This window comes from Triturus cristatus, chromosome 4_1, assembly GCF_964204655.1.
Source record: "Triturus cristatus chromosome 4_1, aTriCri1.1, whole genome shotgun sequence".
NCBI classification, from domain to species: domain Eukaryota; kingdom Metazoa; phylum Chordata; class Amphibia; order Caudata; family Salamandridae; genus Triturus; species Triturus cristatus.
This window is the reverse complement of record NC_140585.1, coordinates 1,161,806,003-1,161,824,732: the sequence shown is the minus strand read 5'-3', so window position 1 is coordinate 1,161,824,732 and position 18,730 is coordinate 1,161,806,003. Positions and strand designations below refer to the sequence as shown.

Genomic DNA, 18,730 nt, shown 5'->3' with positions numbered 1-18,730 from the left:
TTTTCTTACGGATGGCGAATGTGCTCTGCCACATATGATGCGACTTTCTCCGCAGGGACCCACTCCGAGGAGCGGGGGTGGACGATGTCATTGGGATCCAACATATCGGAAGTGATTTGTGGGGGAACTAGTGGACGAAAGGGGAGCCAAGGCCTTGAAGGACCAGGAGAATCAGGGTCACCAGCCACGTCCGTGTCGGCAGACTGAGGGACTGGTGTGGAAGGCGGGAGATTCTCTGCAGGTGGCACCGGTTGGCTATTTACAAACACCTGTCGCAGATGCTCGAAAGCGTCCGAATCTACCCCAGGCTCCCCGGGACGTTTGGCCAGTGGGAGCGGGGCTCGAAGGACCTGAGGTGGCAGGACCAGCAGCTATCCGCTGCTCCAGGCGTGAATACGCCTGATTAATTTGGCGAGAGAGCCTATCTTCCAAGGGGGTGATAGCCTGATCCACCGCTTTGTAAATAGATGAGTCCACAGCCTCATAAAAGGCATCACCCCAAGGCATGTCCGCAAGAGGGTCTTCCTCCTCTGGAAATTCATCATAGCACTCCATGGTACAAAGAAAATGGGGGTGGAACATACAGGGCCAACAAGGGCATAATTCTTACAAGGCTGGGTGGCAAACCACACTTTGGATGGTAAATCCACAAATTATTTGGGGTTCTAGCCCCGGGGACAAATGCTGGCTAAACCACAAAAAATCAAGAGAGTCTGCAAACCCCAAGGGTAAAGACTGGCCCGGGCTGTGTCCCCTCTGAAGGCCTTCACAGGCCAATACAGGACCTCCCAAGAGGCGTCAGGAATGTAAAAATACCGACTCCGAATCCCTCAAGGCAATCAATCCGGGAAACGGAGCGTAAAATATGTAAATCAGCGTTCGCGGTAATTAGGACACCGCTGCCGTGTACAGACCGCCAACCGGGCGTTCACTTCGGGCCAGAGCTCCGTGACTCAAGCGCGTGCGGTGTTTGAATTCCTGAGGAGAACAAACACCGCGTCGTGCCGAAGCCAGCCTCCCGTGCCACCTGTCGGCAGGAACACATCGCAATACGCGGTTCAGAAATATAAACGCTAACGCCTGAAATAGAATTCACTGCGGGCGGAGCCCGATAAACACACCTGAAAGGCAAGTACAATAGCTAATAATAATAATAATCAAACGGCATACAACAGCCTGGAACCATTAGGATCCAACACAATAGCCAATCATAATAATAAAACAGCATATAAAAGCATGGAAACATTCAGGATCAAACACAGTACTACACAGGAAAAACTGAGGAGCACTTATCTCTAGCTGTGGAGCAGCGAAGGAAGAGGGGACACTGACAGAGGACTATGTTGGGCTCTCTAGCCCCTGATTGGACATTGGTGCTCCTTCCTGATTGGTTGTTGCCATGTTGTTTTCTTTGCTACTTTTTCCCGGTGTTCCATGGGAAACGTTGTTTTGTTTATTTGTAACCTGCTATGAGAATAAAGTGGAGAAAGAAGGCATAATCCTCGCCTCCAGTCCTGACAGAGAAGTAAAGGCTTGCAATTTGGCAGCATCTTACCCATGACGACATACGTGCTGTAGGGGAATTTGGTGTTAACATTTCAGCTACTGCTTTTTCTAACTCTCCTTTGACTTCCATGACCGTATTGATGTAAGCACCCGCCTCCTCTCATAGTGTGTGACTACAGAGATGCTCCCTTTCCTTACACGAGTATCTCGCTCCTATAATCTGGTCAAATCCCTCACAATGATGTCCAACCACATCACTTGAATGCAGGGCTAGGCAGTGCATCACTGCATGCCAAATTTGATGAATCATTTTGTATGTATAATTAATATGTGTGACCGTCCTGTTTCTACAGGAAAGTCTCTGAGAAGATGAGTGAGAATCTGTACATGCTTCTTTGTTTATTTTGTTTTATTTCCAAATCAGGACATCACTAAGGAATGAGATCCAATATATATAAAATAGGAATCTGACAGTTCTGATGAAAGCCTAATCACTCAGTGATTTTTAACATTATTCTAAAACTTGTTGACTGAAACTTTAACGATGATAGGAAAAATTACCTTGCTCAGCCACAATTTTTAACCTTGTCTGACTCACCAATAGAAAATAAATCATTTGACGTTTATTTTTCATATCTTCTCATACATCTAGCTCGATTCTGGCATACAATATCAAGAGCTCCCTTATTATTTTAGTTGTGCAGATTTCATCATAATTCAGGATGAAGACCAAACCAGTGATGAAGGATTCCCTAAACCTGCCGTGAGGCGTGTTTTACCTTCCTAGAAGTACCTAGACATGCACCTTGTACAACCAAAGAACTGGTTGCTTTTGCATTGCCATACCTGGTGTGATATATTCATACGTATTGCCACTGCCTCATTATGCAACAATGTTCTTATGCTGAGGTTTTCAGACCTAATTCTCAAAGCGAAGTGTTCTTATTTTACCATTATCTGGTAATTCGTTGTTTGGAACCTGAGCTGATGAGATGCATCTTTTATTAACCCTTTGCGCTGTCAGCTTTGAGGAGAAACTTGTACCGAAAGCAGCAGAACACAGCATTTTGTAGTATTGTGTTGAAAGCCCTCAGTCGCCCCTACTGAAGAAACAATAGCCACATCATAAGCAGAATTAATGATACCCAGAGTGGTAGAAGAGGTCAACAATCCGCTGCAGAGAAGTCCCTGGCTGAAGGCAAAGTGTGACACCCCTGCCCTCCACACCCCTGTCTGTCCGATAGAGAGCCACGTTAAGAAAACGCTAAAAGGATGGGTGGATAATAATCTCCTCATAGGTCCTCACATACGTTTACATCTCCACTGTTAATTCCGCCAAAGATATTGTTAGTTCTATCTAACAGGGCATGTTACATGGGGAGATCGTTTCCGTCTAGAAAGGCAATCTGTGTGGAAGATCCCTAACTCTCAGAAAGGAAAGAGAATCTATTTCTGATACTGTGTAGTCCGAAAGAAGAGACCAAAGCCGGAATTTAGAACTGTTCTCGATTTGAAAATAGCAAGCAAGATGATGAAAAAGGAAAAATGCTTAATGCCATATCTATCCCCAGCTGCTGAAGGGGATTAGGTGTATGCTATTGATAATACAAAATGACTGTTTTTACATCCGCAACAGGATTTTCATCTATCCACTCTGCAACAAGTGGCTTATCAAAACCTGTACTTCACAACAGTGTCTTCAGCCTTTCCAAAAGATTGCAATCGTCCAACCGCTGAGTCTGCAAGTAAACAAAATGAGATTCGTTTTGCTTCTAGGCCAGACCATCAACTACCCAGCATCACTTTAGCACAACTAAAAAGCAAGAGCTTCAATTAGAAAAAAAATATATTTTTTCTATTTGTCTGAAATGCCAATCTCCACATCCAACTGCTTGCAAAATTTGGTCTCTTCCGAGTTTGATTGTTTATTTTTTAGTTCAATGTGCTAGTCTTTAGAAGAGGCTAATAAAGGAGTTTAGCTCACTGCTGATGCCAATATTCTGGCAAGGTGGATGACTACCCATCTCTCCCCCAATTGGCAATTTAGACCTCCTCCTGGTAATATTAACCGAACAACCTACTGAAAGCTACCTTTTCTTCTGGCGATGATGACACAGACTGTCAAGACGGATGCTTCTTTAGTGGAATGTGGAGTGCATATAACATGACGTATATAACCATTTTAGAACTCAGCTGTTCAGGAATCCTCCCTTTCAGCTTTCAGTCCGATCTCCCTTCTAGCACAAATGGACAATATTTTTTTTTTTGCTACTTAATAAGTGTCCTGTGGTCCAAAATGCTGTCCAAAGAAGTGCAGGCAATCCAGACATGCTCTGATCCAGGGATCTACAAATCTCTGCAGTCCGCCATCTGGGAATTCAGAATACAGAAACTGATGATCTAATTGAAATCTTTAAATAAAAATAAAGAAAATGCCCTAAACTATACTGTGCTGCACGATGTCTACCACAACTGGGGTTTTTTTCAGATAGCTACACAGAAGCAGACAATAAGAAATGGGCAAACCTCACCTCCAGGTACTAGCACTTGGGAACGTAGATGAAAACCCTTTTGATTCAGTGGTCATGAGTTTCCTTATACCATTGCACTGATCATCACCCACTTATTCTATGAATCATCAAACATATATTTCAGAGGCAAAATGGTACTTATGGTATTTGAATGTCACCAGTGGTGGTCCGCAGACATACTTCTTTTGGAATGACCACGCAGGAGACTGCTATGCAGAGTGAATTCCGTCACTAGTCTGTAGGCTATTTCCTGTACGCCACCGTTCTATCCTTGAGCTTGACATCCTACACAATAGGGTCATTTAAGCAGAAATACTAGTGTATTGATAATATTAAAGTAGATAAATGCCCATCCACCAGGGCATCCTACTCCTTGAAGTGGAAGAAATTCTGTATTTGATGTTCATAAGACCTTCAACACCACCAATTGTCAATGGGTGATATTTCTAAATCTTCTCTATTTGACTAAGTTGGGTTGCTATTCTTTGCCATTAAAGTACACCTTGCAGCTATTATTGCTTACAGAATATCACCCTCACAAACCATTTGTTTCACAGAATCCCCAACATTGAGATCAATACAGCTTCCTATTCAGTTAGTTATTTTTTCACAGGGAACTTAATCTAGGTCTTTCAGAAGTTATGTGCCCTCTGTTTGAACCAGTTCACATTGCTTCATTATAGCATATTTCATGAGAGACTATCTTTTTAGTAGAATTACATCTGCATGCAGGGTTAGTGGGATCGAGGCTCTATTCTCTGAATCCTTCATTGTAATACACTTGGCTAAGGTGTTGATGAGGAGGCATACACTGGTCTAAGTTCTTAAGTTGGTATTGGACTTTCATCTGAAACAGTCCATTTCACACCCTCTCTCTCATTCAAAAATCTTATTCTGTGGCTGAAAGATGTTTGTGGCATGTGTAGCTGTAGAAACACAGGTTCTGCATGGTCCTGCCATCTCATGTTGGGCTCTTGGACGTGTGTGTTTCTTCGAAGAAGTCTTTCGAAACTCTGAGGTATGGTGACTCCTCTTGTAACTGGTAATGTGCATGGGCATCTGCTCCATTGTTTTGTTTCTGCCATAAAGTTTCGGACTTATATTGTCTGAGTTTCGGGTGGACGCCACGTGGTGGTCGTCCTCGCTTTGTTCATCCGTTCCTGTTCGCACAAACAATCAAAATTGTGTTTTGTTTCCCCCTCGTTGTGATCTTAGCTTGGCTCAGTGACTGGGTTTCCACTCAATACCTTTCATCTGGGTACTGCTCTCCAGGGACCTTGTACTCCATACTCCTCTCCCACAATGCTCAGACTCTATGATACAAAGGACTCCTTCCCAGTATTGTCCTAAGTTTCATTCCAAATACCCTTGGACTGACCATCAACAGGTCTGCAAACTTTCTCCGCAGTATAAGGAGACCGCCAACCTCGCGTTCCGTTCTAAGAAGACCTTGAGAGTCAGATGGGATAAGTGCCCCACTTGACGCACCATGGAGCACCAAAATAAGGATGACACCTCCGATGTCTTTGTTGTCTGCAGCATGGAGGAGGAACAAGTGTCTGGGCCTTGAAGCAAACTGCCCCTCTAGTTCAGCCCTGAGCTGTGTCTCCCACTTGGAGTCGGAGACAGAGAAACAACAAGTCCAGGAGGTACATCAACGTAGCTAAAGCTCAACCATGAGTACCCCCTATCTCCCACTTGCTGCACCTAGAGATTATTTGCAGGCCGATTACCACTCCAGTGGGGGCCGGGTATTGAACCCGAAAACCAAGCAACAGGTTTCCTATCTGCACACTGCCTGGAGTCCATTGTCTTCACTGACTGCCTAGGAGCCAACAAGTCCTGGCCGCCCTCGACCCAGACATCTCCTTCGACTCCACTTTGGCTCAGAAACCACACTCGGTGCCGAAAGTCACTTCAGTACCCATGGTCAAAAACACTTCCTAAACCTTTTTTCTTTGGTGCCCGAGGAACTGGAGATGTCCATCCATCAGTATCCACTGAAGGAAGTCTGTGCTAGTTTGAATAGTCTTTGCATCCACCCATGGATTGAGAGGATCATCACAAGACCACCTCCTAAGGTGCAGGACACTCTTACCCCAAACGGATGTTAAACTTTGAGGAAGAACTCTCATTGGAGTCTTCAACAGCACCTAGGCTGAAGAAACGCAAGGATGGGCACTAGCCCACTACCACTTCATCGTCCTGCACCTCCTTCTCTGCCTTCTCCCCTCCACCACATAGACCACCTCTGCCTTCTTTGACAGAGGCGTCTCAGCATTCTTCCTGTTAGTGCAAATGGGGGCATGCAGCCCCTTGTCTGCTCTAGGCCTGACAAGACCCCTATTCGATCCGTGGCCTAGAAATGGACGATGGGACAGTTAGTGTTTTTCCCCCTTGGGACACAGATCTCTACTCTGCAAAACCTTCCCCTCTGGATTACTCCACCTCTTACCATGAGATCATCCATCGGGCTTCCACGTTCCATTAGGTCGACCTGCACTGTGTTCAGGAAGACGGGAGACTTATTCATTGAAACGTTGTCCACCACTCAACAAACGGTCTAGTTACTGTATATGCTAAAGGGCATGCTCAAGACTGCACCTGACTACTTCAAAGAGCCCATAAAGTTCTGAGTGGTGACACCCAGGGTAGATAAGAAGCATAACCCTCCAACCCACCCTTTATTGGCCACTCCCTGAAGAATCACTAACTCAGTCGATTTGCTGTCTTGTTATGATCTGGCCCACGGGGACGAGATGGAGTAACTCCTCCTGCATCTCGAAGAGCAATATAAAAAGCACTGCCACAAACTGGTGTCTGGGGGCGAAATCATTTCGACCATAATCAGGTGGGCCTGTGAACCAGCTGATACTGCAGCCTGGGGTATTAGCTCTAGTGTCCTCATCTGATGCCATGCTTGGCTGTGCATCTCACCAGAGATCTTTAAAGACCCCGTCAGGGCTCTGGTCATCAACCCAAGAATAGAAAAGAAATATAAAGCTGCCCCTACTGACCCAGTATACATTAAGGGCCCCGCACCACTAGACTCCCTAGTAGTCTCTAATGCCAGGAAGAGGGCAATTTCCCAAACGTCAGGTGACACATCACCACCAGACAAGGAATCAAAACTCCTAGACGCCTCTGGCAAATGCACAGCGTCGCAGGCAGCAAATATTTGGCGCATTGCTAACACCCAAGCCCTCCTAGCCAGGTATGACAGGGCACATTATGACGAACATGAGTCCATAATGCAGCACCTCCCTGGCAAATATAAAAACAGGGCCAGTGAACTAATCCAAGAGGGTAAGACCACCACTAACACCTCTATTCGCTGTGCCCTAGATGCAGCAGATACCGCCTCAAGGGCAATCAACACCAGTGTCCTTTTGCGCAGGCATGTCTGGTTACGTATATTAGGTTTTAAACCCGAAGTACAGAGTTCTATACTCAGTCAGCCTTTTGATGAGCAACACCCATTTGGACCCAATGTAGACGTATCCCTTGGAAAAAATGAAGGATACAGACACTGCCAAATCTATGGGAGCCTTGCAATCGCAAGCTCCCAGACGGTCCTTTCGTCGCTCATCCTTTAGAAGCACCCATCGAGGCTACTCCTCTGATAGCCCCTCCACCTCTTACAAAGCTCCTGCACAATCCACCTTTACTAGAGGTTACCAAAGGGGTGGTTACAGGGGGAATAACAGCAAAGGCAGAAGCAAAAACAACAACTCCTGCTCTGCCTCCACACCTACCCCATGACTTCCCTCCACTTCCCCCCGACTATTCCACTCCAGTCGGGGGAAGACTCTACCAATTTTTCCCTGCCTGGATAAACATCACTTGAGACAGGTGGGTCCACGAAATCACTCATTCAGGCTACTGTCTAGAACTAACAGCTACCCCCCCAAACATACCACCCAAACACGGTCCAATGTCACAAGAACATCTGTTACTGTTAAAGCAGGAGGTAATCTCCATCCTACAAAAAAGTGCAATAGAACCAGTTCCCGTGCACCAACAAAACAAGGGAGTCTACTCCCTCTATTTTTTCATACCAAAAAGGACGGATCTCTAAGGCCTATTTTAGACCACAGACCCCTAAACCTATACATACATTTAGACCACTTCCACATGGCCACACTTCAGCAGGTCCTCCCTCTGCTTTCCCAGGGCGCCTTTCTTGCTACTCTAGACCTCAAGGACGCCTATTTCCACATTCCCATTCACAGCGCTCACAGAAAATATCTCCGGTTCGTGGTGGATGGAAAGCACAATCAATTCAAAGTACTCCCGTTTGGAGTCACCACAGCACCAAGAGTGTTCACCAAGTGCCTAGCAGTAGTGGCAGCACATCTAAGAAGACAACACATACATGTCTTCTCATATCTAGGCGACTGGCTTATAAAAGCCAAATCGTACAATCAGTGTGTACAACACACTCACGCCACTATTCAACAACTTCACAACCTGGGGTTCACAATAAATCACGCTAAGTCCCAGCTGCAACCGTCCCACATGCAACAGTACCTCGGTGCCACAATAGACACCTCAAGAGCGCTTGCCTATCCCAGTCCCGCCAGGATAGCGAGCATCCAAGCTCTTCTCACCATATTCCAACCACAAGACTCTCTTCCAGCTCGAGTGTTCATGCAACTCATAGGGATGATGGCCTCTTGCATATTCATAGTTCCTCATGCAAGACTCCAGATGCATCCTCTCCAAGAGTGCTTAGCACGCCAATGGAACCAGGCTCAAGGTCAGCTAACAGATCTGGTGTTGGTAGACGTTCGTATCCATCGCTCTGCAGTAGTGGAACACCAAGAACCTTTCCAAAGGACGACCGTTCCTCGAGCCAGTTACTTAAATAGTCATGACAGTGGACGCATCGCTCTCCGGCTGGGGAGCTCACCTACTACATCACACCGTGCAGGGCAGGTGCACACCTCAACAAAAGTTACTCCACATCAACCACTTGGAGTTACTAGCCATATTCCTAGCCTTAAAAGCATTTCAAAAACAAATATCAGGTAAGACTGTCTTAGTCCGCACCGACAACATGACAGCCATGTATTATATCCAAAAACAAGGCGGGACACACTCTCTACAGCTCTCTCAGCTTGCACAGAGCATATGGAGGTGGGCTATACCTCAGAACATCTTTCTCCTAGCCCAACATGTCCCAGGAGTCCAAAACACAATAGCCGATCTCTTGAGCCGTCAAACAGAACAAATCAACGAGTGGGAACTTCATCCACAAGTTCTTCACCAGTTTTTTCAGATTTGGGGGCAACCAAAGATAGACCTCTTCGCCACCCAAGAAAAAAACGCCAAATGCCCAAACTTTGCCGCCAGGTATCCTCACCCATTGTCCAAATGCAATGCGATATGGATGAACTGGTCAGGCAGATTTGCGTACGCTTTACCGCCTCTCCCACTCATTCCGCTAGCGGTGCGCAAGCTACAGCAACACTCATTAACGCTCATCCTAGTTGCTCCAACTTGGGCCAGACAGCCATGGTACACCACACTGCTGGAACTCTCAGTAGTTCCGCACCAAAAGCTACACCTCTCTCCACGCCTCTTAACCCAGAACTATGGAGAGATCCAACACCCAGACCCAGCTCAGCTCAACCTAGCGATCTGGCTCCTGAAATCTTAGAATTTGGTTACCTTAACCTTCCTCCTGACTGTATGAACGTCATCAAAGAAGCTAGACTGCCTACCACTAGAGCATGCTATGCTGCCAAGTGTAAGAGATTTGTGGTATACTGCCATAACAACAACACCAATCCCCTAGATGTGTATATCCAACACATCATAGGCTACTTACTACACCTCCAAAGATGCAACCTAGCCTATACCTCTATCAGATTGCATCTTGCTGCCATAGCAGGATATCTACAAAATAGACAGCATCTCTCACTTTTCAGAGTACCTGCCATAAGGCCTTTATGGAGGGACTCAAGAGAATAGTTCCCCCCAGATTACAACCTTCCCCTGTGTGGAATTTAAACATCGTTCTCACAAGACTAATGGGGCCTCCATTTGAACCACTACATAAATGTGAGGTACAATTTTTAACATGGAAAACTGCTTTTCTCGTAGCCATTACTTCTCTACGAAGAGTTAGTGAACTACAAGCACTAACCATTCAGAAACCCTTTCTCCAGATGCATCTTAATAAAGTTGTTCTCCGAACTAATCCTAAATTCCTCCCTAAACTCATTTCTCCCTTCCACCTCAATCAATCTGTAGAGCTGCCTGTATTCTTCTTGCAGCCACAAACAGTCGCAGAAAGAGCTCTTCACACCTTAGATGTCAAACGAGCACTACTATACTACATAGAGAGAACCAAACCCTTTCGTAAGACCAAACAACTATTAGTGTCTTTCTCACCACCACAGAAAGGCAACCTCATATCAAAATCTGGGATAGCTAGGTGGATTGTCAAATGCATACAGATTTGTTACCATAAAGCAAAACCTACATTATCTGTTCCTCCTAAAGCCCACTCTACACGAAAGAAAGGAGCTTCAATGGCATTTTTAGGAAACATTCCTTTAGATATCATCTGCAGAGCAGCTACATGGTCTACACCACACCCATTCACAAAACACTATTGTATTGATGTGCAAACTAAACAGGCTAGTGTTGGCCAGGCTGTACTCAACACTATTTCAAACTACTACAACAGATACTGGTGGTCGCCGCTAGGAGTGGATACTGCTTTACAATCTATGCACAGTGTGTAATCTGCTGCTCATATGCCTCTAACGGAATATGCTACTTACCAGTATGCATCTGTTCTTGGCATGTAGAGCTTCAGATCTACACATGCCCACCCGGCTACCTTTATCTGTTCCAGTATTATCTTACTTAGATACACCACACATGGACATCTTTCCTGTTTCTTACTTAACTCCATCATTTCCCTGCTTTCGAAAAACAATCTAAGGATGGAGCCGATGCCCATGCGCACTATGATCTGAAGGAGGAGTCGCATACCTTGTGACTTCCAACGGCTTTCCAAGACAAAAACAAGTGCAAACATCCGGGCCCAACACCAGATGGCGATCTATGCACAGTGTGTAGATCTGCAGCTGTACATGCCAAGAACAGATACATACTGGTAAGTAGCATATTCCTTTCATGTCTTGCCTCATGGGAATGTGAGGTTAACCTGCTAATCTGCTTTCTGCAGTTGATCATGCGCTTGTGCTTTTGTGTTCGAGCATATGTGTTTTAAACACGTATGCTCGAACACAGGAGCACAATACCCTGCAGAAAGCAAACTAGCAGGCTAACCTCACATTTCTCTGAGGCAAGACGTGACACTAACTATTTCAAATGGGTCGTGTTAGACAAACCCAACATCACCCAGCCCATCGCCAACATAACTGCTCCTACTCAGGAACGAACAAGGATGGGTTTTCAGACTGTACACTGATACAAAGGTTCTTAATTACGAGATTCCTTTGTTTAACCTCGCACATACTTGATCGGGTCAATGTATCTGGTTCCACACTAGCTCTCTGTACTTCTGAACACCCCACACGGGTGCTGTTGGCCATATGCTATTCTTTATTCCACCCCGTTTACCTTCGCTGGAATCTGCTGACTTTTTTGTGCAATCTGCTACCCAGGTAATCACGATGACTCCCTACTGGGAACTGGTTCCAGCATCCGTTTGTGATACCAGTTACCTGGTTGTGCTCCCATCATTACTTTGGTCCTTAGCCTCTCTGTGCGTTTCTCACAAAGCGTCCCTGCTTTGGAATCACTCTACATGGGCCCCCACATTTTTGGATCTCTACCGCGGTGGGTAGGTTTCATTTTGGTTCCTCAACCATGTATTTTGCAACACCAGAGTAAGATGGCCTCCAAGTTTGTACCACTTCCGGTTGCACTTGGTTTCCTTTATTCACTGAGCTTGGCTCAGCCTCTTTGCATTTCCGGGAGGCAGAGCTACACGCTCCTCATAAGTGATATCTTCGTGTTTTCCCTGACGTTCTCCTCCCTGCCCGGTTGCTTGAACCGGTTACGAGGACCTCTCTGAAGGTACGTACAACAACACCCCCCACCCCCCCTTTCAAGGCTCCTGATTCACATTTTGCCAGGCACCCTCCTTCACCGCTCGGAAGGCTCAACCGCCCCATGCCTTGCCTTTGCCCCGATGGTGTTCCTCTGTCCTCTTCAACACCCTAGCTCTGAGCGGATCTCCCGTGTGAGCTTCGGTTGCAGCCAGTTATCGGCTGACTGGCTGCACCCTTTTCAGTACTTGCACCCCCTAGGGGTCCCTTTCTCCCTAGATCCACTCGAACGGCCCTTCTCAGTCCGGGGGTGGGGGGGGGGGGGGGGTTTACTGCCCCTTGTCATGCCATCCTCTTCAGGTTTTGACCCCCTGGCTTCGGCGCACTGCCTAGCCATCCCTCGATGCTCTTTGTAATCCTGCTGCAATTTTTTTTTTTAAATACTGCTGCTCTATTGTCTCTTCACTCATCCCGTGGGAGAATCCATGACACTCGACATTATATTACTCATTACCCTAGGGCATTCACATACTTTCAGTAGACATGACCACACGGTCTTTTTGTAAACTATCACTATTCCTGTTTACTAGCCATTTAACCTTGTCATGACTGATACTTGGTTAAACACTTTCATAACGGTTACCACTAACCCGTAACATTTTAAGTCAACTGTGTGATTTGCTTTTGTAAGACTGTACATCATAGTCTACTCCCCATTTCTTGTTTCTATTTTCCCTCATTCCCTCCTTTTTTTAAAGTTAGGTTTTGGAAGCCACCTTGAGTACATGCGCCGAGGGTGAGGTAGCCAATTGCGCTTCTGACAATACGGTTAAGCACCTTAATGATGAATTTTGACATTCTATGTTGCCAGACCACAGTGTTACATCATCAAAATTCCATATGGCATAATTTCTAAGGAGTGCATTTAGATGTGTACTGAATCATTGTTTACTACAGTTGTCTCTTCACAGGGACGACGCTGACCAGCAGTATCCTTCGATTAATGCATCAACCCATTAGTTGGCTGTATCCTTTTTCCCACCACCACACTTGGATCGGTGGCTAGACTTACACGGTCTCACATTTCACCTGGTCCTGAAGAAAGCCACAGCACCTCAGCGTAGGACATTGAGGCTGAAATATGTCGACAGATTTACCATGTTAGGTTGAATTTTCCTACCATGGCCCACATTCTTAGTTTTTAATCCTGACCCCTGGGTGCTCTACTAAAAGTAATCTTTAACACACTAGGTAGTCTGTCACACTCTTCACACACTCCCTCTCCGCCCAGCTCATCTGAAGGTTTTAGTATACCTCCTTACCATCACAAACAAAAACATCCCTGAGCTCCTCCCTCACAGCGAGGGGGTTGTAGCCCGCACTGCAACCAGGTTCACAGTGCGAGGAGATTCCTGATGATGAAGCATGCCACCTGCGGGTGGTGAGGGAATTCGTACTTTATAAAGGGACCTCCTGGCACTCAACCGTTAATAGTCCGACCCAGAGTGGCTTGACCATGAATATGCAATTATCCCATGAACCTATGATACAAGTCCCTGTAACGTCAGTGACGGCTCTAGAATTGATGCTACAGGACTATAAGAGGTTTCCCACTGTGGATGCAACCCTCTCAAAACAGGTGAAGGCTGGGTTGCCACACACTGAACAGCAAACACAAGACGTTCCTCTGTTTTTTGGGAAACAGCTCACATAACCATTTCAGAGTTCTACAGTTTTGGATAAGGTCAGCACTGAATGTGTTTACAAAGTTCCTTGCAGTAGTAGCAACACACTTGAGATGACAATGGAAATGTGTACCCCCCTACCTAGAGGATTGGTTGGTAAAGGCGAATTTGCACAATTAATGCCAGAACAGTATACAAATGATGTTGGAAACAGTGTACAAACTAGGATTCTCTGTGAGTGTGGAAAGTCCTCCCCCTCCCATGATTAAGGTATTCCTTGACCAGAGTTGCGTTTGGCAGCAAAAGCATACCCCATCCAAAAGAGTGCCGGCAGTGATAAAGCATGGTCATCTTTCTCAGAAGGCACATTTTCTCGCAGTGAAAACAGTAATGAAATTACTGGTTACGATGGCTTCATGCATCCTATTAATCCCATTTGCCAGGCTTCATATGAGGTCTGTGTAAGAATGGCTCCTAAGTCGATTGTCCATCAATGTGGGACTGGGAGGATGGTTGATATTGCAATAGTACTGTAGGAGATCTAGTGATGGACTACCAAGAAGTTCATGAAAGTGAGATGATTCAAAGAACCGTCCCCCTCAGTGACAGTTACCACATATTTATCCGAAACAGGATGATAAGCACATATCGGAAATTTGAAAATCAAGGGGCATTGGAACCCGCAAGTACTAAAGAACATAAATGTGCTGGAACTGTTATCCTAGCACTGAAGGCCTTTTACAAATCTATTATGGGGAAAGCAGTACAAATTCAAAACTTCAACACGGCAATGTTTTACCTGAACGAGCAGAGGGGAACAAACTTGAATGCTATATCCAAGCTAAAGCAGGACATTTGCAGATGGGCTTCTAAGACAGATAACACTTGCAGTACAACTGGCTAGTCAACAAAACGTAGAAGCAGACACATTAGACAGAGAAGAAAGGATCTTGCATGAGTTGGAGCTAGAGCAAGAAGTGGTACACATCAACTTCTAAAACTGGGAATGCCACAGATACAACTGTTTGCAACACAGTAAAATGCCAAAACTACACCTCCAGGTTCCCACATCCTCTATCTCAAGAAAATGCCTTGTCTATAGAATGGTCAGGGACAATTGTCTATTCCTTCTCTCCAGCTCCACTGATAGCAGCAGTGACAATTGGGCTTGACAAATGTGACTTTCAAATTTAGTGGCAATGATCAAATATCAGTATCCTAAAATATGCCAATGCTACATTGGAGGCAGATATGTCACTCAGGACCACCCAGCCAAGGTCTAGCAGCATGGCTCCTGGGGTCTTTTGGTCATATAGGTCTACCGGATATACTGAGGTATTATATTTGGCAGGAAAAACACTGTGCAAGAGACCCAGTATGCATTTCAGCAGGACAAAAGAGGCCACACTAGCCTTTTTCACAAATGTCTCAATTAATGACATTTGCATGGCCACTATATGGTCATCTGTCCACTCCTTCATCTACTACTACATAGACTTTCTTGTAAATAGGGTGGCTCAAGTAAGATAGAAGGTAATGAAGCTCTTTTTTGCAACCTCACGCTTCAGCCCTGCCTACCGCAAGGATCCAGTACCACGAAGTAATCTGAGCGTAGTGTATGAATCTAGAAAAGATCCACACTGCAAAAGTATTATTATTATTAGCAACTTGTAACACACACAGCTACCCCGAATTGTTTCCTGGTGCAGGGCAGTTGCAGATCTACTATCACACAGTGCTAACTCGGAATAGCGAAGTCTTCAACATCTTGCGAAAAGTAAGAAATTAATCACAGTTCCTTAGAGCGTCCGGCAAAGAATTTCAAAGCTTGGGACCCAGTTAGACAAAGGAATGGCCTTTCATGCAGGTTAAGCGAAACCTAGGAACACTGAACAGAGCTTGGTTCGAAGATCTTAAAAACTGAATGGACTGATGAGGCTATACCAGAGCCTGAATGTAATGTGGTCCCAGGCCAAATTTGGCCTTAAACGTATAGTACAGTACTTTAAATTCAATACGTTTGGCAACCTTAAGCCAATGAAGTCCCTTGAGCAAATGAGAGACTGAAACATATTTGGGTAAGCGTTAAAGGAGCCTAGCCGCAGCATTCTGAACAATCTGCAAGCGATTCATGAATGTCTTATCTGCGCCTACATGCAGGACATTTCCGTAGTCCAAACTGGACATGACCAGAGCCTGTATGACGGAAAGGAAAAGGCTACTTACCTTTAGCAATTGATTTTCTGCTTGAACTCTTTCCATGATTCTGCTGTAATTCACTTATGCGACCCATCCATCTCACCAACAAAGTGGTGTGATTAGACAAAGGTTTTACCGTAGTACAATATGCATTCAATCAGTCCTAAACGATAAGTCACATTTGGAAGGGGGGTGGCAGGTTGTTCTCTAAAGCTGGTGACTACCCACTGAGGCAAAATGGAGTAGCAGTCACTAGGGCCAAATCCAGACCCATCCAGTGGATGGCAGAATAAAGCACAAAGTGATTCACAACATCTTCAAGTTTCAAAAATATTGTTTCAGGTAAGTAAATCTTTCCTTCTCCTTCAGGGGAATCTCAATCCAAATCATAGGCCTGTTTTTCAGGTGGAAATATAGTGCACTGATTGCTGCTTTGGCAGAATATTAAGTCTCCAAACAACTACTCAGTGCTTTGATTGGAGATTCCAGTGAAGGACAGCTAGAATTACAGGTAATTTTGTTTTCCTTATTCTCCCCTTTCACACATGAACATCTCAGGATTATGTGGTAAAACTGCACGTGGAAAATAACACCCCTATCTGCAATTTCTGATGCGGTATAACTTCCTTTGGCGTGTAATGGAACCTGTACATTTTTCTTCTTCATTTGACATACGCGGCATGACATTCCTATAGTAAATGACATACAAAACGAGAAGTGTGGTCCTATCATGATTCAAAGACGGGATGAGAAACACGAGCTAGGTTGAGACTTTGTTGAAGGGCACTACTGTGATGATTGAACAGTGAGAACTAGAAAAAATACTTATTGCCATGGTTATAAAGATGTTTATTCATGATAGGTCTATTTATTATCTAGGTAGAATTTATATCCTTAGTAGTTCTTCATCCGTGATTTAATCGGAGGGTTCAAGACCATCCATTTACAATATGCAATTAGGAGAATTGATTCTTTTATTGAGAAAAAAAAGCAAGTGACGAGTCTGTAACAGACGTTTTCCAGCTTGATTCCGTTATCCTTAATATGGCCATTTCTCTGCATGTTCGGTTACTAACAATTACTTTGTGACTAACACAGCAGGTGTGTATTTACTAACTTTTACTATTCATTGCTCTAAAATTGTTTTTGAAAGAACATAAACCTGTTTTGAACACCAATTGTTTGGGATAAGATAAGAACATCCTTCGGCTGAGAACAGGTCTGCCTTTAGAAATTAAGGTAAATCAGCTTTAAGGCCTTTGATTCAGGCACTACTCTTACGCTTCAGCTTCTGTGCGTGCTGGGTGTACTTTTCTGTGTACACTCAAGAAATTCATGGACTGAACATATACCATGTTTTCTTTCAAGGTGATGCACCACCAATGAAGACACGTGTACCTTCGAGCTCTCAGGTGGAGAAGGCGAACATGAAAAATGCTGTCACTGGTACGTTGATTTAGGTGCATTAACTGCACAGCCAGCAGTTTCTGGTAATCATAATGTCAAAAGGAATAGGATGTTATTCATGTAAAAGTGTGAAATAATTATTTTGCTGCCTTTGGTGTGGCTAGCCTACACTCTCTCTCAAGAGAGTGGTTAGCAAACAACCGATTTAGAGGAACTGCTGCCTTTACTTTTGAGTTTTAGCTGGAACCATGATTTCTTGTGATCCTTCTCAGGTCATTTTTAGGTATCGCCTGAGCCAGCGCATGCGCTGCTCTGGCGAGACTTTTAGTGAGTGGGGGCTTTAGAAATGCGACCACAAGCTTTTGCTTATGGCCTAAGGCTGGCTGTTACGCGTGCGTGAACGCACACAGCCGCCATCTGGCTTTCCTCGCGATCACTGTCCAACTTTCACTTTCGCGGCCGCGTCACTTTCACGGCCGCGCCACTTTCACGGCCGCTCGGCCAATGCTTGTTGTCAATGAGTTTCTGCTGTTGCAGGCACGACATGCATTTCTCCAACGGTATCCACTTTAGTGGCTTTTTCTTTAAGCAACCACGTCTTTCTTTACTTCTGCACTTCACAGCGCAGCACTCCTGCACGCGTTATGCTACTTCATTGCGCGCCGCCCTGCTTTATACTATTAAATCACTTGATTTATGCCACTGCGCTCCTGAAATGGACGCTGCGCTTTCTCTTTCAAATATGCTCCACCCCCTCGCAGCTGGGCGACGCACTTTAATTGCAGTGAATCGGATCCACAATAGCCATATGCGTGTGCGGTACCAGCTCTGATTCTCCCATGGCCTGGGAAGGGCATGTCACGTATGCGTGTGCAGAGACTGCTAGAGCGAGGAGTACTACTCAGAAGCTCTGTAGGCTATAGCTGCCCCCCTCTCCCTCCCACTTGTTTCAGTTAGTGTCAAGTTTTTTTTTTTTTTAGCGTGCGCTTTCAGATTTATGGCGACCTCGCGCCTTACTTTATATGCAGCTCGCCGTATTTACCTTAAAGGTTTTTTTTTTAATTATAAAGCGTCCCATGCCGCGCTTTCACTTTTATGGCTATTACTTTTAATTATGTTCTGTCCCCCACCCCGCTGCAGAGACGCTGCGCGAAGCTGGCGACGTGTTAATTAAATCCGTGGACGCCAATGTTCCCCTCCCCCATCTTTGCCCTTCGTGTGCCTTTTTTTTTTTCCACCCGACAGTGTCCACTTTATAGTGTTTGCTTTTTTTGGTTCGTTTTTTCTATGTTGGGTAGCCCTCGCCACCTGCACCTCTGCAGCACACATGGCGCTACCTCAACTCCGGTTGCAGCCAGCGTTCCTGCAG

General features: G+C 45.2%; 1 protein-coding gene across 8 annotated transcripts in view; it reads left to right on the top strand.

Moving 5' to 3' along the window:
• Positions 1 to 18,730, top strand: part of BRD4 (bromodomain containing 4) — a 1,415,251-nt gene that overhangs the window by 337,206 nt on the left and 1,059,315 nt on the right. For all 8 annotated transcript variants that reach the window (XM_085654329.1, XM_085654330.1, XM_085654326.1 and 5 more), the window contains exon 5: positions 17,323 to 17,400. In XM_085654329.1, the coding sequence (XP_085510455.1) occupies positions 17,323 to 17,400 (78 nt within the window). The remainder of the gene's footprint in view (positions 1 to 17,322; positions 17,401 to 18,730) is intronic.